The sequence below is a fragment of the Dipodomys spectabilis genome, unplaced genomic scaffold (assembly GCF_019054845.1).
Source record: "Dipodomys spectabilis isolate Male_0828 unplaced genomic scaffold, ASM1905484v1 ptg000668l, whole genome shotgun sequence".
Classification (NCBI taxonomy): domain Eukaryota; kingdom Metazoa; phylum Chordata; class Mammalia; order Rodentia; family Heteromyidae; genus Dipodomys; species Dipodomys spectabilis.
Window position 1 is genome coordinate 65,780 of NW_024871345.1, and position 23,116 is coordinate 88,895.

General features: G+C 51.3%; 1 protein-coding gene across 3 annotated transcripts in view; it reads right to left on the reverse strand.

Annotated features, from left to right (window-relative positions):
* Positions 1 to 23,116, reverse strand: part of Cpeb1 (cytoplasmic polyadenylation element binding protein 1) — a 58,625-nt gene that overhangs the window by 3,170 nt on the left and 32,339 nt on the right. For 2 of the 3 annotated variants that reach the window (XM_042671784.1, XM_042671783.1), the window contains exons 4-9: positions 10,469 to 10,692; positions 7,744 to 7,999; positions 5,340 to 5,453; positions 5,007 to 5,111; positions 4,170 to 4,306; positions 1,248 to 1,446 (exon numbers count right to left, since the gene is read on the reverse strand). In XM_042671784.1, coding sequence (XP_042527718.1) covers positions 1,248 to 1,446; positions 4,170 to 4,306; positions 5,007 to 5,111; positions 5,340 to 5,453; positions 7,744 to 7,999; positions 10,469 to 10,692 — 1,035 coding nt within the window. The remainder of the gene's footprint in view (positions 1 to 1,247; positions 1,447 to 4,169; positions 4,307 to 5,006; positions 5,112 to 5,339; positions 5,454 to 7,743; positions 8,000 to 10,468; positions 10,693 to 23,116) is intronic. The other variant, XM_042671785.1, reaches the window with a different exon arrangement.

A 23,116-nucleotide genomic window follows, 5' to 3' on the forward strand; every position in this document is an offset into this window, starting at 1 on the left:
TTTAGCATGTGGTAACACCTCACTTCCAACAGCCACAGAGCCACAGTTCAACAGTGGCTACCACATTCACATGGGCAGGAGCTGCCCCGAGGGGAGGGGGGAGGGGCAGGGCCTCTCCACGCAGACTGATGGGGAGATCAGAAGCAGGTTCAGGGTGGAACCACAATGCAGAAGGAACCCCTCTCTGGAGGACAACAGGCCGGAGATGCAGAAGCCCTGTCCAGCCAGGTGCCGCCTGCACCCTGCGGCCCGGAGTCCTTGTTCTCAGTCGGGAGGAGCACTGCCTAGCAGCGCACCGTGCTCCTTCCTGGCCAGACGTGGTGTGGGCTGCAGACGGAAAGCTGGGGTGGGGAGGGTCTGACATGTATGCACCACAGAGTTGAGGCTCCACCGCCCCACTTCCAAACTCTACCTCCGTATCAGTGAAATAACCTTGCTCACAGGAGCTGGTCAGAACCCAGTGGTAGACGCAGAGACTCCCACAAACGGAGGCAGGTGGTTTCCTCCTCCAGCTGGCCTGGTCTCTGCCCCTAGACGGCCTGGAGCATTTCAAGAACCTGCTTCTTTTCTGGCAGTCCTGGGGCTTGAGCCTGTGCACTTGCCAGGCAGACACACTGCCACTTGAACTCCAACCCCAGCCTCTGCTTTATTTCTTCAGAGAGGGGCTCAGAGCAAGCCTCAGACTGTGATCCTCCTATCTATGACCACCTGTCCCTCCCCAGGCAGTGGGGTTCACAGCCATGAAGCTGCCTCGCCCTGCTTGACGGGCCTTATGCCTGGGCTGGCCTTGAACTGGGATCCTCCTCATCGTTGCCTCCAAGTAGCTGGGATTGTAGATGGATGGCTGCCACTTCCCCTGTACTCAAAACCTTCTAAATCAAGGACACTGGGTAAGTTCAGAAAGGTGTGGTAATTGAGTATTGCTTGGTGTCGGTCCTGACCGGTCAGCTAACAACCCTGAGCTACCAACAGAGTTACCACTTCATTCTCGCTGTACCAGAGTGGCCAGCACTTTCTCCCCCACATGGGGGTGGGAGTGGAAGCTGAGTGCAAAGGGGCTGGGGCCGGCCTGGTGGCCTGTCAGGGAGGGGCTGACGTGAGGCTGCTGGCACGTGTGACCCCGCAGGCAGGGTCAGGCCTCTCCCTGCCTGCACCAAGGCATCGCCTCACTGCCGACGCAGGAGCAGCACGCTCACCAAGAGTGTGAGAGGAGTGCTGGGGCTTATCCGTGTCAGCAGGACACTCACCAATGGGGTACTTGTGCTTATCAGTGTCAATCCCAGCATACACCACTCCACCAAACAGGTCATTCAAGATGGCAGCCAGGGCCTCGGCATTGAGCATTCCGTGCAGGGCACCCACGAACACCGTCCTGCTGGGGTCCAGCCTCTGGGACGGGCTCCGGACGAAGTTGCTGTCAGCCAGGACCCAGGGGATCACCTGCACCTGGAACCCCAAAAAGGCCCATCAGCCCTGCAGAGAGCCAGAGAGTGTCCTGGATGGCAGGCACGTGCTCCAGAGGTACCTGCGGGGTCCGCTGGGCTGAGCAGAGCTGAAAAGACATTATCACCTGTGCCAGGTACAGGCCTCTGGAAGGCACCAGCGCCAGTACAACTGGAGTTCATGTGAAAGCAAGTGGAAGAGCGTCACTCACCATCCTGGAGAGTAAACAACATGCCACCTGTCAGCCCAGGAACCTGCCGCTGTGCACAGCCACCACCAGGGTCCTGGAGACTGAGAATAAATGGCACACTTGGCCTCCAGGAAGGAGGCGGCCCCAGGAAAGGAAGGATTCACAGAGCAGTTAGGAGCTGAGAGCAGACAGGTCTGAGGCTGGGGAGACAGGTACTGGCACGGGAGGCAGCGGCCGGGCACTGGCAGCGCAGCTCAGCACCAGCAGAGAGGCCCCACAGACTGAGGAATGCTGGCCAGGAGCTGATGGTGTCTTTGCCTCTAAAACTTCTAAGGCCAGAAACAAAATGGTAGAGTAGGCGGAAGAGTCCACTATGAATTCGCAGACAGACAGCCAACAGATGTTTTTGGAAAAGTGATCGATGATGATCTTTAACACCAGTTGTGAAATAATCAGAGACCTGAGGTAGAAACTGGTCAAGTCCGCCAGGCGCCGGTGGCTCACGCCTGTCATCCTAGCTACTCAGGAGGCTGAGATCTGAGGATCGTGGTTCAAAGCCAGCCTAGGCAGGAAAAGTCCATGAGATTCTTATCTCCAATAAACCACCAGAAAACTGAAAGTGGAAATGTGGCTTAAGTGGTAGAATATTCGCCTTGAGCTGAAGAGCTGAGGGACAGCGCCCAGGCCCAGAGTTCAGCCCCACGACCGACAAAAAAAAAAAAAAAGAAAAAAAGAAACTGGCCAAGTCTAAAGGAGCAGCAGCCGAGCCCTGGATGGTGGCAGTGGAACTGCAGGTGCAGAACAGAGAAAAAAGCCTGCGGAAGCCAGACTGCCAGGACGGGGAAAGGGAGTCAGGAACGATAGCCAGGCAGAGTTACCCAGGGAAGCCAATTCCAGCACAGAAGCATTGAGGCCCATAGGACATCCCAAAAGAGGGTCCCACAGGAAGCGGAGGCCTGGGCCAATCCGGGTCATCAGGAACTGGAAGCAAGGCCCAAATCAATCTGGTCTACAGGCCTGAGCCTAGCTACCAAGTGAGCACTTAATCCAGAGTGGAAAGAAAGGAAGGAGTGAATGGGAGTCGGAGGAAGACACAGAGGAAAAAGAGGAGTTAGAGAAGTAGAACAGCTTGTAGCCTTTAAAGCATCACAGAAACATGTCCAATTTCTGTAAGGCAATGAGGAGGGCGTGGGAGGGAGCGCATGTTACCAGGGCCCGCAGGGTGGGCGCTCCACGGGGTGCCGTTCTGTGTGCAGAAGCAGGGAGCAAGGGGAAAGCCTGTGTGATGTGAGGAGGCCAAGCTGCTGCCCAAGCACCATGTAGCAAGAGGGCCAGGGGAAGGAGGGAGCTATGGGCCACAGCTATGGGAGCTGTGGGCAGCCAGAGAACACATTTGCTCTGTCACTAAGAAAGGACTTGAGTAATACTGGAAACAGCTATATAAAAAACCAGATTTGTTAACGGGTTATGTTAATATATATAATATATAATACCTTACGTTAAAAATGTGAAACTACAGATGTGATTTTTGAAAGCAGTTGAGGTTTACGGTGAAGTGAGCAGAAGGCACCAGGAGTTTCGCGTCCCCAACCACCAACACATGGCACGCTGGGCGGGTGTGACACAGCGGCCCTCACACCCACAGCTCACCTTGATTTCTGTCATGTATTCTGAGGGTTCAGACTGAGTTATAATGACATCTACCCCCCATTACAAAACCAGAGTAGCTTTACTGCCCTGAAAACCTTGGGCTATGCATATTCCTGTCCCCTTCTAAACCCTGACAACTCTTGATCTTTTTAATTAAAAAAGTTAATTTTAGCTCCTTGTTTTATAGATGAGGAAGTGAACATTCAGAGATACTAAGTGTCTAGCCCCATATCACAAAAGCAATGTGCTCAGATTCTTGAGCCCAGAATATGTGACTCTCCAACCCCATCCACTAGAACCACTCTGAGAGCCTGAATAGAGTGGAGATTTCTAAACCCCACCAGGACTGGGGTGAGGCTCTCCAAAGTGAGTAACTCCATGAGGCCAGGGACACAGCACTGACGTCACCAGGTGAACGGAGAGTGTCACAGAGAAAATGACACCACTAGTGGGAAGGAAAAAGCCTTGGTGGGTGTGGTCGCCTCAGTGGGGAGAGGGCTCTGCCTGAGAGCAGGACGCATCCGTTACGTCCACACAGAGAGAGCCGCTGCTTTCACCTTCACCCCAGGACAGGTCTGGGCAAGGTAGGAAGGGAGGGGATCACCTGATCGCACAGGCAGGAGGCAGGTGCACGAATGCACACATTCCCATTACCCCCAAGGCCATTAAGGCCCCAAGATTTTTTTTTTCTTCCAACTGTAGGGTTTGAACTCAGGGCCTGGGCACTGTCCCTGAGCCTCTCTGTGCTCAGGGACAGCATGCTAGCCTGCCGCCTGCACATCCACTCTGATAAGGAACCCACTGACCCCCTCGCCCAGAAAGGGCATGCCGCTGACATCCTGGACTGGAGAGCAGAGGGCGGGCTGCGGCCACGGCGCTGACTCACCTCCTTATAGCGCATCCGCCGGCTGGACATTTTGAAGTAATATTCACTCAGGCCGTCTGGGCTGAGAGGGTCGTGAGAACAAGCCTGAAGCAAGGCCCGCACAGACTTCTCGAGCTCGAACACCAGGTACACATATCCTGTTCCCAACAAGAGGAGACAGCGCCGCGTGAGTCCCGCAGGCAGCTGGCTCTGCTGGCTCCCTGTTGCAGCAGGGAGGTCTGCCCCTGGTGAATTGTGAACGGAAGCCCTGGCCATGCCCTACGGCCAGGCCCAAGGAAAGTGCGGTGTGGCATTTCCTGCCAGGGAGGCGAAGGCACTGGCCAGCAGAGCAGGATCCTACCACAAACACACTGCCTCAGAACACAGGCCTGCTCAGGGCAGCAGAGCCTGGAGGTGGCAGTGCTGGGGGCCACCAGGAGACGCGGGATTGCTTCAAGAGCACAGGTAAACCCCTGGCTTAATTCTGGGAAGATGGCAGAGAGTCCAACAGCACAGGGACAGGATCTCATTTCAGATCAGAGAGGAATCAGGTGCTCAGTCCTCATTCCTGCCTACTCTAAAGGGATCTCAGAATTAGGTCAGGCCACAACCCAAATGGCAGCAGAGCAAGTGAGAGGGATACGTCACCCCGGGTGGAACATGTCCTGGGGCTTGGGTCTAGACTGTGAGTGCAAACAGACAGAGGACACAGGGGCCAGGAGGTGTGTGAGGCTGAGGAGGGAGGATAGGCCCTGGAGAGCTACCAAAGGACCCGCATGCGCAGGCACAGCCCAGCACCGCGTAGGACAGTTACATACGAGAAAGGGCAAAAAAAACCTCCTACCACGTGTGTATTACCTTTAGGCACATTACCTTTGGGAGGGCGCCGGGGGTGCTTGCCATCCTTACCAGGCCACTCCACACTCAGAGAGCCAAACACACCGAAGGTGTTAACCAACCCCGCTGCAAAGAGGCAGAAAAGAACAGGAGGAGTGAGGACAGCACAGGGGCGTGCCCTCCCCACACAAAGGAAAAGCCCAGCACAGGGTCCCACACATCTTCCCTGCAGGCTCAAGGTGGGGGAGACACCGGGGACCTGACCTCTGGTGACCTCTGTTGACAGCATAGCACCAGGCTGTGAAATGCTGAGCCAGGGGGACTGTGGCGGCAGAGGCTGTGGAGGGAGCTCACCTTCCGTAATGTCCCAGGGGACGCCTCCCAGGAACACCTTGCACGAGTAGATGGGGTTCTTGTAGCTCCGAGGGGGAAGCTGGCCACTCCAGGTGCAGGTGGCTTCATTCACAGCTTTGGCCAAGGACAAGAGTGGAGGGATCAGAGAACTCGGAGGTCGCCATCCTTCCCTGGCCACAGCCTTAACCTACCGTCAGGGCAGTAGCCATGGCTGCTTCCTCTTACCAGTCAGTGGAATCTGCTAATCCCAACTCACCAGGGCTGTCCCTCCAAAATGGAAAGAACACCAGAAAGAGAGGGAAAAAATGCTCTAACCTGAGCTATTTTCAAATATATGACTGGTACACTAGCCACAAAGCAACTTTACCTTGTTACTGCTTATAGTGCTCATTTATAATTGCAAGAAAATAAACAGAGCAGCGGTGTACTCAATCCCTCCTGCAGGCTGAGTCATCCAAGCAGACTTTCTCTCCAGTGTTCAAGAGGAATGCTACATTATTAACCTGTCTTGGTTCTGAATTCTGCAGTCACACTACCAATAAAAACTACCACAAGCAACTCAACAAGACAGGGGTGTTCCCAATGGTTCCCCAACCACGCCCCCTAACCACCAGAGCTATCTTTACAGCACCTGGACACACACGGCCTTGTTTTCTGCTTGTATGATTTGAGAGTAGATTCATTCTCAACCCTTCCTTTCAATGTGTGTCAGACACAAGTGTTAAGAAGTCCCTCCTGTCTCGGTGGCACACACTAATTACCCCAGCATGTAGTTGGTAGATGCAGGAGGACTATGGGTTCAAATCCAGCCTAGAGTCCACAGCAAGACTGTGAGACACACACACACACACACACACACAAATCTTAAAGAAAAAAGAGCCCTTCCTGTCATACAGGTTTGGGATCATCTTTTGTTTGGTCTACCTCTATTTCTTTTTCATTGTTGTCATTTAGTTTTGGGAAAGGATCTCGGTCAGTATATAGCTCAAGCTGGCCTCAAACTTGCTCCCTTCTGATGCTGGGGTGACAGTATGTACCACCAGCTTGTCCTTGCTTCTTGAGGCCTGTTCTTGGTAACCAAGGCCCTTCTCCATCAGAGGCTGGCCCTGGTGGGGACAAGCTGGGCGTGACACATTTACCCTCCTCCCTCAGCCACCAACAGGACGAGGACATGCAACAAAGCCAGTCCTGAAAAGGAAACAGGCCCAGTGTGTTGCTATAGCCAAGATATTAGGCACTACCAGCAATGTTTTTTTTTGTTGTTGTTGTTTTGTTTTTTTGGGTCCGGTCGTGGGGCCTGAACTCTGGGCCTGGGCGCTGTCCCTCAGCTCTTCAGCTCAAGGCTAGTGCTCTACCACTTGAGCCACAGCGCCACTTCCGGCTTTTTTCTTTTTTGCTTATGTGGTGCTGAGGAATCGAACCCAGGGCCTCAGGCATGCAAGGCAAGCGCTCTACCACTGAGCCACCTTCCCAGCCCCTGCCAGCAATGTTTTATGGCAAAAATGGAAGTCAATATAATAGCCTCATCTAAAACCTGGGTAATGTCATCTCACAGAGCACAACGCGGCAGAGAAGGCACAGGGGCGGCTGCCGCCACCAGCAGCCACCCAAGCAGCAGCGCTGTGGGAAAACAAGCTCAGGAGCAGCACTGAAGCCCACAGAGGCAAACCAGACAGAAACCTCCACACACTTAGTCGCCAACGCTAGGCCCTCGGGACAGCGGCCCGTCGGCACCTCCTCTCATCACCAGCAAATACAGCTCACTTACTTTCAAGCACCGCTTAAGATGGAAAATAGATCCAACACGCACCTACGACCATTTAAATGACAGATGCTTAAGGCCTCCTTGGAAACTGAGGCACAGGGTAACACCGGTACCTTAGAGCCAGGGTAGGAACAACGGCCCATCTAGGCCTAAGAAAACATTTGACACGTGACCATACAGACAGGCCATCTGCAGCACTGATCATGTGTATACCCAAAATACAACATTACAAATACCAAACCCCTTCGGCAACAAAATGGCTCCCCCCCACCTCTGAGGGGGACACAACGGACCACCCATCCGCCGTACACCTGAGAATACCAACCAGCGAGCACCAGGACCCAAGCAGACACGGCTCCAGGCATCTGCTCCCGGGGTTTGCCTCCGCAAACCCTCCAACGGGAGAGCCACGGGTAAGGACGGTGTGGCAGTCTCGGGGGAAGCCCACTGTGAGAGGTAGAGCCAAGCCCACGAGGCGCCTGGCACACCGGGCTGTGTCTTTCTGGCCACCCAGTCTCAAAAGTTGCTCTTTCCCGCCCACAGCAGGGGCCCTGTGTGGCTCGGGGAAGCTAACTGGTGTCCCTGGTATGACAGGGTGCCACCTCTCCATTCCCAGAACCAGGCTCAGGCCCCACTCACCTGCAGCTTGCCGGTGCAGCCTGGCCTCTCGCTCTATGCTGAAGGGGTCTTTGGGCGCCTCCAGGAGGTGCCAGGACGGCCACACAGATGCTCCTGGCCAGCATCTCTTGGAAGCACTGGCTGGGGAGGGGGCGACTGCAGCGAGAGTGGCCGGCTCCTGGTCCGTCCGGGACCCCACGCCCATCTTCAGAGCGTCCCGGGAACTGCCCCCGGCCAAGGATAGGAAGGGCAGAGGAGGGGAAATGCGAAGGCTCGACTAAGGAAGGAGGAAGGAAGAGAGATTTCCAAAGGCTGTTTGCTATAAAGCAGTAACTGTACAACGGAAATTGTGGAAAATACCTAACACCCGCTTATCACTGAATATATTTTCTTTAGACTTTCTTCCCATGCATTTAAGATTAGTTGTAGGCTATACTGTGATTTAATCAAGTTCACCTCTACCCATCCAACATTTTATCCATATTGCCAGACAGGTTTGTGGTTGTTTTTTGGTTTTTGGTCTGTCATGAGGCGTGAACTCAGTGTCTGGGCACTGTCCCTGAGCTCTTCTGCTCAAAGCTAGTGCTTTACCACTTTGAGCCACAGCACCACTTCAGTTTTCTGGTAGTTAATTGGAGATAAGAGTCTCGTAGACTTTCCTGCTCAGGGTGGATTTGAACCATGACCCTTAGATCTCAGCCTTCTGAGGATTACGGGTGTGAGTCATCAGCACCCAGCACTGCCATATGTTTTCATACATCTTAAACGAATTTATGTTTTATTTACAGAGTCAACTACATCTCATACTCATTATTTTGGAGACAGGTTCATGCTATGTTCCCTGGGCTGGTTTGAAAACCTGATCCTCCTGCCTCCACATACTAAGTAGCTAGAATCACAAGGGTACATTACCATGACAGGCACCATATGCATGAAATGTTCAAGTTTTCAGTCCTAACTAGCTAAGATATAGCTTGTTTCTATTTTATTTTCTTTGGTCATATTCCTAGGAGAAGAATGCCAACATTCTTTCCTTGAGGCTCTGTTCTATCAGAATTGTATGGGACCTGGTTGGGGTATCCTTGTATATGTAACCCCAGCTCTAGGGAGGCTGAGGGAGGAGACCAGGAATTCAAAGCCAATCTGGGCTTTAAACAGAGAGACCTTGTTTACCACCACCCTTCCCTCCCCCCCCCCCCACGTCCCATCAAAAAAGAGATGTATGGGAACACTATGCTAAACACGTGTATGTCATAGCTCAGCATCCCAACTCAGCAGGGTAAAGGACACAGTACCAACACATCTAAATAGCTGGCTTATAGAACAGTGTCTGTAAATCCAAAAAACTGTTTTTTCCTCTTCCCAATTAACGCTTGAGTAGGATACCTGTGAAAGTTTCATCAATCAAATAGTTGGTCACAACTAAGTTCCTAAGTAACAAAGGGCTGGCAGCACCTGGCCGGAGGGGCAGGAAAGGGTGTTTGCTTTGGATGCCCTTTTAAGAACCTGAGACCTGAACAGATTATATAGTGGCAACACCAAGGCCAGCCTCCAACGCCAAGCTCAGGGAGAGCTCTGGAGCCCATGAGCACCGTGCATGCTGTCAGTCCTCGGTATGGAAGAGACGAGGGGGAGAAAACAAACCTGCTGGCTGGACGTTCAGCTCGGGAATGTGGTAATCAGAAAACCAGGCTCAGTGGTGGCTGAAATTGCCCACATCAGGGAGCCGCTCGCTCTGCCCGTCAGCCAGCCGTGCCAGCCCTTCTTCCTGCCAGCTCCTCTCAACCATGTACCACCTCTACTAGGCATGGCAGGTGCTAAGCTTGGCCTTGTGACATGCTATGTACAGCTGTAGATGTAGACCATGAAAGGCACAAAGCAACTGCAAAGCAGCACTTCACTGATCTGGGGTAGCCTCAGGCTGAGAGCCAGCATGAGTCAGGGGAAAATGCAGGAGCTACAGTCAAAGCTGGATTAAAATCTTAGGGCTGCTACTTAACTAACGTCATTTAATAAATTATGACTTAAAATCTTTTCTGTGTGTGCCAGTCCTGGGGCTTAAATTCATGGCCTGAGCTTTTGTGCTCAAGACTAGTGCTCTATCACTTGAGCCACAGCAACACTTCCATGTTGTTTTTGGTTTTGATGGTTAGCTGGAGATTAGAGTCTTGCACTTTCCTGTCCAGACTGGCTTTAAATCACAATATGCAGATCTCAGACTCCTGAGTAGCTAGGAATATAGGCATGAGCCACAAGCACCTGGCTTAACATTTTTAGTAAGATACTTATTACCTGACTTATGAAACACTAACCCCTCTGTATAACATCTTTATAATAACAATATTTTTTTTAAAAAACTTTAAGATAGCATATATAAAGACATATAAATGATACCAATTAAAGTCTAAAGAAAATACCAGGTACATCAGGAAACAACAGCACTCCTAGGACACCTATATTTACCTCTCGGATGGTCTGTTTTTAGATAGCTTTTCGAATAACAAGTAAAAAGAGAGCACTTAGCGCAGGTCCTAGAACACACTGCTCAGAGTATTCAAAGTGCCTTGGTTCTGCTGCGCTGGGAGGCCGTAAAGACCCCACGCCCGCCTCCCAGCCTGCACGCACAGGACAGGCTCCCCAGCTCAAGCTCTAGGACAGATGGCCTCCACCCTCCTTCTCCGCAGACACACGGGCCACACTGCCCCCTGCCCTGCTCTGCCTGCTGCCTGCTGCCCTCCGTACATACAATCAAGTCCGAGAGATGGTCCGATCCAGAGCTGAAGCCGCTTGTGTCTGAGTCAGAGGGGCTGCTAGAACGGGAGTCCAGGATGGGCCGGGTGTCCAAGCGGGGTCCTCTAACAGAAGGTGCTGGAAACTTGTCCAGGTCAGGCCCAAGAGGATCCAGAGGCAGGAAGCTCAAGGGATTTTTTCCTAGGACATTTCCCAGTGGATTATGAAGCATGCTCAACACTAGAGGACAAAAAGAAAAAAAGGAGAGGAAATTTTATGACCTCTTTTTTTCCCAGACAAAAACCTTTCTCTTTTCTCACACAGCCAGGCAAGGCAGGACCACAGAGAAGATGGCAGAGCACAGGCCTGGTAGATGCAGCACCACACTGACTGCCTCTGGAGCAGCAGAGCTCCTCTCTGCTTGCAGGTTCACTGGTATCTCACGACCTGGGTCATAGTGGCTACTGGTGTCTGGATATACCTGCAGCCTAACGAGGAATCCCAAGCCATTCTGCTGCTGCAGTGCATTTACCAGTAGAATTCCCACCTGTCCGGTGCCATACATACACTGAAATATAGACTTGTGCTCAATACCTCCGAGGTCTAGCACAGCACAGCACATCTGCTATCTCAAATGCCCTTGTGCAGACTCGTACCGTCTATAAACCTCCTTCTATAGACACCTGGATGTGGAACATTTAGGACAGCAGGGAGGTTCACAGGGTTAAGTCTACTTGCTGACTTTAACACAAACCTGGGCTGGAACTCTGGGCCTGATACCTGCAGGAGGCTCCGGGAAACCCCACCACTTCTCTGAGGCATCCTGGGTAAAATGCCAGCAATTCCATAACATTGTTAGGAGGGTTCAGTTATCAGGAAACAGATGGAAAGGACTCCGCAGAAAAGAGCACCATTTTCAACACTTGGTCTTGGGAAATGAGTGTCTTGAGCAAAGCATGTTCTTCACCCATGAGGACAAGGAGTGAAAAAGCACAGTGTTAAGCTGGGCGCCGGCGGCTCACACCTGTAATTCTAGCTATTCAGGAGGCTGAGATCTGAGGATCACTGTTCAAAGCCAGCCCAGGCAGGAAAGGCTGAGAGACTCTTATCTGCAATAAGCCACCAGAAAACTGGAAGTGGCGCTGTGGCTCAAGCTATAGAGCGCTCGCCTTGAGCTGAAGAGCGCAGGGACAGCACCCAAACCCAGAGTTCAAGACCCCAGACTAAAAAAAAAAAAAAAAGCACAGCGTGGAGCTGAGGGGGGCTCTGTGTCTAGGGTAGAAGTCATAACTTGATTTATTTTCACCCAAAGAATGGAGGGAAAATAGATCTCAAAATGGCTGTGGTAAAACCACGATCAAGTATGTGCTTGTTAACAGGATTGTAACTGGTCCACTCCAGCCCGACCAGCAATTCAGGGCTGCTGCTCCCAGGGTTCTGTTAGTATGAGTCCTTGGCTAGGACTGGCTGGGGAGAGTCCCAAAAGACAAGAATAAATCCCTCCAGGAGTGGCATCAGAGTCCAGGCATGCTCCCAGGGATGCTCCAGGGCAGCTGCTACCAGGGCTCAGATCCTCCTGCCCCACCCAGCACAACTCCCCTTCCAGAGGAGACAGAGTAGCTTACCTACTGTACGAATCTTTCCTTGTGTGTGCCTGTCCTCCTGGGTCTTGGAACTCAGGGTCTGGGCACTGACCCTGCGCTTTTGTGCTTGAGGCCTACTACCTGAGTCACAAATCCACTTCCAGATTTTTGATGGTTAATTGGAGGTAAGAGTTTCATGGATTTTCCTGCCCAGGCTGGCTTCAAACCATGATCCTCAGATCTCAGCCTCCTAAGTAACTAGGATTATTGGCATGAGCTACTGATGGCCGGCTTGGAACTCTGTTTTTACTTTTTTTTTCCCCCTGCTGATCCTGGGGCTTGAACTCAGGGCTTGGGCACTGTCCCTGAGCCTTTTAGTGCTCAAGGTTAACACTCTGCCACTTGAGCCACAGTGTCTTGTCTAGCTTTTTCTGAGTAGTTTATTGGAGCTAAGAGTCTCATGGACTTTTCTGCCCAGGCTGGCTTCAGACTGTGATCCTCAGATCGCAGCCTCCTGCATAGCTAGGGTGACAGGTGTGAGCCTGTGGGTGTAGTTATCAGATTAGTATTCTACAGTGTAGACACACCTCATTCCACCAGCAGTGCTGAGTTTCAGCCCAACCACATCCTGGCTAATACCTGGTGTGATCTGTCTTTGAAATGCTAGTCTGATGTCCATGGGGAACCGGGAGCTATGCCACATCTACCAAGGAGATAGGTTGCTACTATCACGTCAAGAAACTTTCTTCTTTTTTTTTTTTTTTTTTTTTTGGGTCCGGTCGTGGGGCCTGAACGCTGGGCCTGGGCGCTGTCCCTCAGCTCTTCAGCTCAAGGCTAGCGCTCTACCACTTGAGCCACAGCGCCACTTCCGGCTTTTTTCTTTTTGCTTATGTGGTGCTGGGAATCGAACCCAGGGCCTCAGGCATGCAAGGCAAGCGCTTTACCACTGAGACACCTTCCCAGCCCCAAGAAACTTTCTTTAAAAAAAAAAATTATGTGATATTGAGGAATTGAACCCTGGGCTTTATGCATGCTAGGCAAGTAGTCTACCACTAAGCCACCTTCCCAGCCCTGAAACTTTTTTTTTTGTCGGTTGTGGGGCCTGAACTCTGGGCCTGGGCGCTGTCCTTCAGCTCTTCAGCTCAAGGCTAGCGCTCTACCACTTGAGTGACAGTGCCACTTCCAGCTTTTTTTTTATGTGGTGCTGAGGAACCAAACCCAGGGCCTCATGCATGCAAGGCAAACACTCTACCATTGAGCCACCTTCCCAGCCAGAAACATTTTTTTTTTTTTTTTGGTCAGTCATGGGGCTTGAACTCTGGGCCAGGGCACTGTCCCTGAGCTCTTCAGCTCAAGAAAGTGTTCTACCACTTGAGCCACAGTGTCATTTCCAGTTTTCTGGTGGTTAATTGAAGATAAGTCTCAGGGATTTTCCTGCCCTGGCTGGCTTTGAACCATGATCCTCGGATCTCAGCCTCCCGAGTAGCTAGGATGACAGGCATGAGCCACTGGTGCCCGACTGAAACATTCTTTTAACCTAGGCCTTTCAAAGCCATTTTCAGAGCACCAGCTTTAACTGCATTAACTGTGTCTCAAACTACCCAGATTCTGACACCCATTAGAAATAATCCCTGGCAAACTTCCCAAGTTATCCTCAAAGAACCCTTGCCTCTAAGAAATGAGAAATGGGAGTCCCCATGCCCAGGCTTGAGGGGCAGCAGAGGTGCAGACTGACTAGAGCTCCACCCTGCTGCAGTGGTGCCTGCAACGAGCACTGGAACGCCGGGCCTCCTCCTCCTCCTCCACACTTCATAGAACAAGCTCAGGGTGAACAGTGAGCCTGGCCAGACCAGTGAGTCCTGACTTCATCCTGAGGGTAACTGAGAGACAATGGAGAGGCGGTGTGAAGAGCCACTGAGGATGGGCCAGGGAAACAGAAGAGTGCTCCAGAGCAGCACGTGCAGAGACAGAGACTAAGTTTAAGCTGGACCTGAAGGGCTTTCTTTGGCAGAGGTAAGAGGGCTGGATAAACACCAGACCCACAGAGGACTATGATTTTTTCCTTGAGGGGCAAGAAGGAGAAAATGGGATGGCAGCAATGAAGAATTAAAGAACAGATAGCATGTTACGTGTTACATACAGAAGAGAGTCAGTGGACTGGGAGCAAATACACAGAGAATCTGCCATTTCCATGAGCTGAGAAGCTCTAGAAGGACTGCAGGAGGCAGGCAGGAGGAGGCAAAGCTCTAGAAGGAGTAGAGGAGGCAGGCAGGAGGAGGCAAAACTCTAGAAGGAGTGGAGGAGGCAAATGGGAGTAGGCAGGACAGCGAGTATTTTAGCTCTAAGTGTGATAAGGTCCAGGAAATGGAAACTAAGCTTGAGTATAAGGTCTGAAACAAGGCAGGGATCCATAAAGACAGGAAAGGGACCCATGGCGATAGCTGGGCCTGAGTGAAACAAAGAAATAGGTGTAGACGTCTCCGGAGATAGGAGAGGATTGGGAGCACGTGGAGCACCCTGAGGTGGATGAGGTGAGTAGCCCCGCAGGGCAAGGAAGCAGCAAAACCTCCAGCAACAGCAGTGACTCACCCTTATAATCCTAGCTATGTAGGAGGCTGAGATACAAGGACTGTGGTTTGAAACCAGCTCAGGCAGACAGATCGGTAAGACTCTTATCTCCAGTTAATCAGGGGGAAAAAAAACAGAACTAGGAAGTGTAAGGTCTGCTCTTGGATGGCTAGCAGACTCCACCCTCCTCGCAGCAAAGTCTCCACCCAGTACCTGCGTTACCTAGGCAACTGGCATACCTGGAAGAGGTCACATCCGCATCCGCTGAGGTCACATCTGAATTTGATGTGGCCACACCTTTTCTCCGCCCATACCCTAGATAAGGGCTAGCCCAGGCCCAGACACACACACACACTCTCTCTCTCTCTCTCTCTCTCTCTCTCTCTCTCTCTCTCTCTCTCTCTCTCTCTCTCTCGCTGCTCTTTTCTAGCTCTCTCTGCTTTCTCTCTGCTCTAGCTCTTTCCTCTCTCTTTCCCAGCTCTCTCTCCTTTCCAGGCCTTTCCCAGCCACGTGGAGTGCCAACCTTGCCTGGTCCCAGCAGGTCTACTGAATAAACCTACCCCTTACCTGAATACCACGTGCGTGCTGGTGCAGTTCTTACTCAGCTACCTCTTTTTAAAAACCTAACAGGAAGTATGGCTCAAATAGTAGAACACCAGCCCTGATTAAAAAAAAAAAAAAAAGCCAAGGGAAAGCTTGAGACCCTGAATTCAAGTCCTAGTACCAGCAAAAACAAAACAAACGAGTAACTTTTCAGCTAAAGTAGACGTTGGAGAGCACTCACCAGTCTGTGAACTCTAGGGAAGGGGTGAGACAAGAGGGCGTGTGGAGACACGGCAGCACAACCCACACTGCACATGAACGAAGCCCAGCTCCTTGGGAGCTCCCGAGCCATGGATGGCCATGCCTTCCATTCACGCATAGAGACTTCTGGTTACTGAACTTATCTAGCACATGCCAGAGGCACTCTAGGTAAGTAATCTCCCACAGCTCCTACCAGCTGGGTACTGCTGCATCTTCACCAAGGAAACTGGTCAGGGGCTAGCTTCCAGTGCGTGTGAATGACAGGTGGCTGGCGGGAGGCTGTCCTCTCAGACCCGTCTTCCTCAGCAGTGCACCACTCACCAGCTCCTTGTCTCGGAGTTGTCAGAACCCCACCTTCGTCTTCTTGTTCTTGCACATCTCCTTTGTGTTCAGATCATCAGCCACAGACAAACAGCCCCATTTACAAGAAATCAGTGCCACAGTACTTAGAGCATGCAGGCCTTGAAACTTAGCCATGGTTTTGCCTTTGCAAGAACTCACTAAAAAAATGCATCTTGAGCCAGGCACCAGTGGCTCACGCCTGTCATCCTAGCTACTACTCAGGAGGCTGAGTTCAAAGTCAGCCCAGGCAGAAAAGTCCCTGTGAGACTCTGATCTCCAATTACCACTCAAAAACCAGAAGAGGAGCTGTAGCTCAAAGTGGTAGAGCACTAGCCTAAGCAAAAGAGCTAAGAGACAGTATTCAGGTCCTGAGTTCAAGCCCCTCCAACAACTGACAAAAAAAGATGCATCTTGGAGCTAGGTGCTGGTGGCTGTAATCTTTGAGATTTGAGGATCATGGTTCAAAGGCAGCCTGGGAAGAAAAGTCCTGAGACTCTTATCTCCAATTACACATCAAAATGCCAGAAGCTAGCTGTGGCTCAAGTGGTAGAGTACAAGACTTGAGCAAAAAAGCTCAAGGGCAGTGCCCATGCCCCAAGTTCAAGCCTCAGGACAAGCATAAAAAATTAAGCAAGGCCGTGGGCTGGTGGCTCACGCCTGTAATCCTAGCTACTCAGGAGGCTGAGATCTGAGGATCGAGATTCAAAGCTAGCCGGGGCAGGAGAGACTGTGAGACTCCTATCTCCAATAAACCACCAGAAAACCAGAAGTGGCACTGTAGCTCAAGTGGTAGAGTGCTCGCCTTGAGCTGAAGAGCTGAGGGACAGTGCCCAGGCCCAGAGTTCAAGCCCCACAGCCGACCAAAAAAAAAAAAAATTAAGCAAGGGCTGGGAATGTGGCTCAGTGTTAGAGGGCTTACCTCACAATCATGAGGCCCTGGGTTCAATTCCTCAGCACCATATAAGCAGAAAAAGCCAGAAGTGGGGATGTGGCTAAAGTGATAAAGTGCTAGCCTTGAGCTGAAGAGCTGAGGGACAGCGCCCAGGCCCAGAGTTTAGGCCCCACGACCAACCAAAAAAAATTAATATTAATATAGAATTTAAAATTAAGTACTCATTTAGAAAACCTGAGACTTCAGCTAAGTGCCGGTGGCTCACGCCTGTCATCCTAGCTATCCAGGAAGCTGAGATCTGAGGATCACGGTTCAAAGCCAGCTTGGGCAGGAACGTCTGTGAGACTCTTTCATGTCCAGTTAACCACCAGAAAACCGGAAGTGGCACTGTGGCTCAAGTGGTAGAGTGCTCACCTTGAACTGAAGAGCTGAGGGACAGCACCCAGGCCTAGAGTTCAAGCCCCACAACTGTCCAAAACAAACAACAACAACAACAACAACAAAACCCAAGGCTTCATACTTCAAGTTTCTAATCAATGCCCTAACAACTCCCAAAACACTGCTCATATGGGATTATTCACCTCACATACAGATTAACGTTACATGTAAACACAAATCTCATGGTACAACGATGAGCACTCAGAAACATGTGGGTATGGGGGAGCACAGAAACCAAAGTGGCTGAACCTGGCCTCCCAGGACTGTGATCTTGAAAAGCACAGGTGGGTGGAGGCGGAAGAGGGTGGCAGTAAGACTCAGGACTAACAGGGAGCCTACGGGGAGAGTGGCATGGACTCAGGGGCCTTCAGGAAAAGTGGCGGTGGAGCACTGCGAAGTACATGCAAGACTGCCACGGGACCCAGCAGAGACACGGGGCTTGCTACGTAGCCACTGCTTGGAGCAGGTGTGTGTGAATGCTATTTGAGACATTTCCACCTGGAAACCGTGGAACATGACAGTTAAAGAGCCCCAAATGTATTCCTCCTGTTTTGTGTATTGATAAAGTTAAGACTGTCTTCATTCTAAATGGTTCAGAAGATGTTTTACGTGTGTGTGTGTGTGTGTGTGTATGTGTATGAGAGAAAGTATGTACAAATGATAGAGAAGATGGGATAAATGAATGTCAGTAATAGAATCTGCATAAAGTTGGCATGAGATGTACTTTAGCCCATAAAATAAGCCAAGTTTCTAGAGATGGTGACCCATAGTCTGATACCCTACCCTGACCTAATTGTCCCTCTACAGCCTAGCCGGGCAGAGGGTTCCAGCTCATTAATGCCACCTCAGAGACTACAAGAGACCAAACCAGCAGAGATATATTTAGACTGTCAACTCTGTCGGCTTTCACCCTTCTATGCCAGCTCCTGTGGGCATTATAGCTGAGTCACTGCTGGAGTTTTCAGAAGCCTCCCCAAGAGCACAAAGGGACCAGGTCTGATGGCAGCAACTGTGACAGCGCGTGGCCTGGCGCTGGAGCCAGGCCTGCACCGCGCCGCTGAGCTGCAGGCCTGCTGGTGCAGGGAGCGGCCAGCATTCCTCCATCAACCCTTGACTCTAATGGGGATGGCCATGGGGAGATGCATAGCCTAGAACCCGTCTTCTCTTCCTCATCTTTGGTTCTAGAGTGCTTTCTAAGAACCTCTCTGAAGGCAGGAAGGGGGGAAGGCAGCATGGAACACAGACCCCTTTGGCTATGACTCCAGTCCACAACTGAACACCACAGCCCAACTCTGGAGAACTTATAAATGTGGGAGTGCATTCCCGGCCCCTCCCTGCCCCCAAGGGCACTCCCAATCTTGGAGAAAACACATCAGCAAGCACCCCCACTGCTTCATGCAGGAAACACCTGCTCTCACATTGCTTCCCACATTTTCTGTCCTCCCTACACCAAAACTGCTCCTAAACAGACTACTTGACCCCATCAAAAAACCTCACGCTTCAATGTAGGCTGAAAACTGCAGCAAAGCATCAACGTTCTCTAGAAGTTACTAGAATCCAGAATGAATAATTTTTGAAGAATATGGGGTCCAGCTGACCAATTCTTATAGAAAACAGAAAAACGGCACAGTTTATCTGAACCAAGCAGTCAAACACCCAGGATGGGGAGGGGATACAGATAAGTTGGGGAACACTTATTCAAAATTTGCAACATCCTGGGTTTCTTATCTAGCATCACAAAATCAAACCAATTAAAAAACAACAAAAACCCACCAGGATCATCGGAGTGACTGATCATCTGTAGCTATGCACTGTGCTGCATGCTAGGAGGGCAGCAGCGGAGAATTTGGAATGCATGCAAACAGGTTAGATAACTGGCTGCGCCTCGAAAGTCACTGCTCCACACAGGAGAGGGCTGTTTTGAATGTTGCTTCAAAAGGGGTTGGGAGGGGCTGAAGGGCAGACCTACAACATTCCCTCCCAGAGCACACCCTATTCACTGTGGGCAGGGCAGCCACCAGAGGATGGAGAGGTTAATCCATACCCATGCCTCAGGGAGCGGGTGTCCTTGGCACCTTAGACTGAGCATCTGGTCTGTCCCAGGCTTCCCTCTGCACAGCTGCTCACTGAGAGTTCTTGTTTCAGTGGAGTCTGGCCTCACCCTGCTGTCCTACAAGTAATGCAGCACCCACAGGAGTCGCAGGGGGAGGAGAAAGATGAGCCCAGGCCGTGGCACAGGTCAGGGCTCAAGAGGGAGCCAACGCTTTCCCCCAGGGGTCTGCACAGTGGAGGCCTTATGAGGGGCATCGGGTCTGGCCATGTGCACTGCGTGGGCCTCTCCTGCTGCCCGGCACTGCCCGAGATGCAGCCAGCCTTCTGGCTCAGCAAGCCAGGGTTCTGTTCATAGGAAGAGGTTCAAAAGGAAGCATGAGAGTTTCAGAACCAGGGAGACCAGGATGAAATTGGCCAGTAGCTGTGTCACTTGGGCACTTTGCAAACTCTGTGGGCCTATTCCCTCATCTGTGCAAGCATTAAAGTATTGGGATGTGCTCAACATAAAAGGAGTCAACAAATGGTGCCTGTTGGTCACTGGTCCCTTCCCGGGAAGCTGAGGGGAGCCTCCACAGCTCCGCTACCACAGGGCTTAAGATAACTGCAAGACAGAAGGAGAGGTATCCGGGCACTGGTGGCTCACACCTATAATCCTAACCACACAGGAAGCTGAGCTCTGAGGACTGGGGTTAAAAGTCAGCCCAGGCAGGAAAGTCCAGGAGACTCTTACCTCTAATAAGCCACCAGAAAACTGGAAGTAAAGCCTGTGGCTCAAAGTAGTAGAGAACTAGCCTTGAGCAAAAGTGCCTAGGAACAGCGTCCAGGCCCTGAGTTCAAGCCCCATATCAGATTTAAAAAAAAAAAAAAGGACAAAGGTAACCTTGGACAGGTGCCATTAGGGTTTCCAAGAACATACACATTTGACACTTGCCTGAAAGGCTTCCTGTCTAGTGAGGGCTGAGAACCCCAAAGTGCCACACCCAAGCCCACCCTTGTCCTGAAGGCACATCTCCTTGAGACGTGGGGATGGACCCATGTGCCCATGGCACCATGCACATGCTGGCTCTGGCAGCTTCCATCTGAAGTGCCATCAGGGGAGCCCTCGGGGGGCTGCAGCTAGTATCCTTGCTTCCCTATCCATGTTCCCTTGACCCTCATGGAAAGTATTCCCTGATGCAACCCCAGGGCCCAACACAGTGCTCGAACATAGCCAGTGTCTAATGTCTGTGAATGAATTTAGCAAAGATCTTTGGTCATGATTCCTATTTTCCAACTTTTTACTCAACTCTGCACTCTGCACCCTGTCAGATGTTTTATTAGGGTGGTAGGAGAGGGTAGATGTGAAGCCATACGGCCCAAGGCACTACCACCCAAGAGTCTGAGGAATAAGTGAGCACCCAGGCTCTCCACAGAGACAACAGGACCGCCCCCCATATCTTCCTCAAGCTGCACATTATCTCCTCCCTCTCTGAATGGACGGGTCTTCAGAAGGGAGGCAGCATGAGCGTGGTGTGTTCCTGACTGCTGATGGGCGCGCGTGCCGGTCTGGTGCTGCAGCTGGCTGTGGGAGAGCTTAAGGAGGTAGGCTTTCCCACAGGCCCGGGCCTCTCCCTGCCACCGATGGCCTTGCAGGAGTCCCTCACTGCCAGCAAAGAAGAAATCCCCACACCAACCCTGCTTTCAGCCCCATGGCTATACGGGGGGGATTCTTCTGGTCCTTATGAACTTTGAGACTCAGTCTGTAGTCTTCACATTGCCACAAAATCATGTAAAATTTGTCATCAAAGTATTTGAAATGGAAAGTGAAGAAAAATCATCCCCACCTCAGAAATAAATAGATGAATAAAAAAGATCGGGCATTTCAAGTGGTAGAGAAGCTGGGAAACGATGCTAGATGTGGCCTTTTTGCTTTTGTTGAAGCTTGGGTCCTGCTGTGCCACCCAGCCTGGCCACAAGCTCCCGGCAGTCTCCACAAGCAATACTCTTACTCCTCTCCCAGGCAAGTTATTTCTCTTTTTTAAATTTATTTAGCCAGGGCCTGAGCGCTGTCCATGACCTGCTTTAGCACAAGACTAACACTGTACCCAGCTAGGCTACAGCACTACTTCCGGCTTTATGTGGTACTGAGGAATCAAACCCAGGGTTTCATGCGCATAGGCAAGCACTCTACCATTGAGCCACATTCTCAGCCCCCAGACAAGTTATTTTTTTTAATCACCCAATTCCCAGTAACTTTGAGGCCAAGCTCTCTCAATCTGATGCTGTATACCCTGAATTTCTTTTCTTTTTTTTCTACTGGTCATGGGGCTTGAACTCTGGGCCTGAATGCTGTCCCTCAGCTCTTCAGCTCAAGGCTAGTGCTCTACCACTTGAGTCACTGTGCCACTTCCAGTTTTCTGAGTAGTTTATTAGAGATAAGAGTCCTATGGACTTACCTGCCTGGGCTGGCTTTGAACCGTGATCCTCAAATCTCAGCCTCCTGAGCAGCTAGAATGACAGCCACCGGTGCCCGGCCACCCCTGAATTTCTATGAGCCTCAAAGGACCCTTAGATCTAAAAGAAGCCAGTACCAAAGAAGGGCCATGCCCCTCCTGAATGCCAGCCCAAGTGCTGGGTCAACCATGGGCAACCCACAAACACATGTCCATCTCCTATGCCTCCCCTTTGAGTGAGGAGGGGTAAGGCTGGCTTCACACACATGATTATGGCCCTCCAAACCAAGGTCCAGGCTGAGGACAGAAACAGGCATGGCATACTTCCAGGCCTAGAAAACAGGACAGTTAGCAACCTTCCCAGAAGAGCCTGAGTCAGCTGTGGCCAGTACTCAAGAGAGCCCCCCACTATCCTGGGTTAAAGCAAAGTTTGTCCCCGACCCACAAATAAAATCAAATTCTTCTACCCCAAATGGATTTTACTTTTTTAAAAAGGTATTAAAATGCCTAACAGACATAAGAGTGCCAGTTCTGCAAAGAATTCTAAAAGAAAAGAACTGTGCCACAGGGTAGAGGCCAGAGCATCTCCATGGCAGTACCTCGGTACCATGACAGCTGGCTCCTGGACCGGGGATATGAGGAAGGACAGCAGACGTACCTCACCAGGAGTACCAGAAGGACAGCAGGCATACCCCACCAGCAGTACCAGAAGGACAGAGGTACCCCACCAGCAGTACCAGAAGGACAGAGGTACCCCACCAGCAGTACCAGAAGGAGAGAGGTACCCCACCATCAGTACCAGAAGGACAGCAGGTGTACCCCACCATCAGTACCAGAAGGACAGCAGGTGTACCCCACCATCAGTACCAGAAGGACAGCAGGCGTACCCCACCATCAGTACCAGAAGGACAGAGGTACCCCACCATCAGTACCAGAAGGACAGAGGTACCCCACCATCAGTACCAGAAGGACAGAGGTGCCCCACCAGCAGTACCAGAAGAACAGAGGTACCCCACCAGCAGTACCAGAAGGACAGAGGTACCCCACCATCAGTACCAGAAGGACAGAGGTACCCCACCAGCAGTACCAGAAGGACAGAGGTACCCCACCAGCAGTACCAGAAGGACAGAGGTACCCCACCAGCAGTACCAGAAGGACAGAGGTACCCCACCAGCAGTACCAGAAGGACAGAGGTACCCCACCAGCAGTACCAGAAGGACAGAGGTACCCCACCAGCAGTACCAGAAGGACAGAGGTACCCCACCAGCAGTACCAGAAGGACAGAGGTACCCCACCCCAACCTCTCTGCCTTCTCATAGAATCTGTGGCCAGTACTTGATTATGGAATTTACATAAAATAAAATATGCATATTGAAGTATACATGATATAACTATAGCTTTTCAGTTCACATTTCTTCTGAATATCTTAGGACTTTTATCTGGCCAATCCTCCTTTTAGTAATGCAGAGGAGATGCACAAGTGATGGGAAGAGCTAGCTGAAGCAGCTCAAGACTTGCAAGTCCCTTCAGCCTGACCCCACCAAACCATGCCA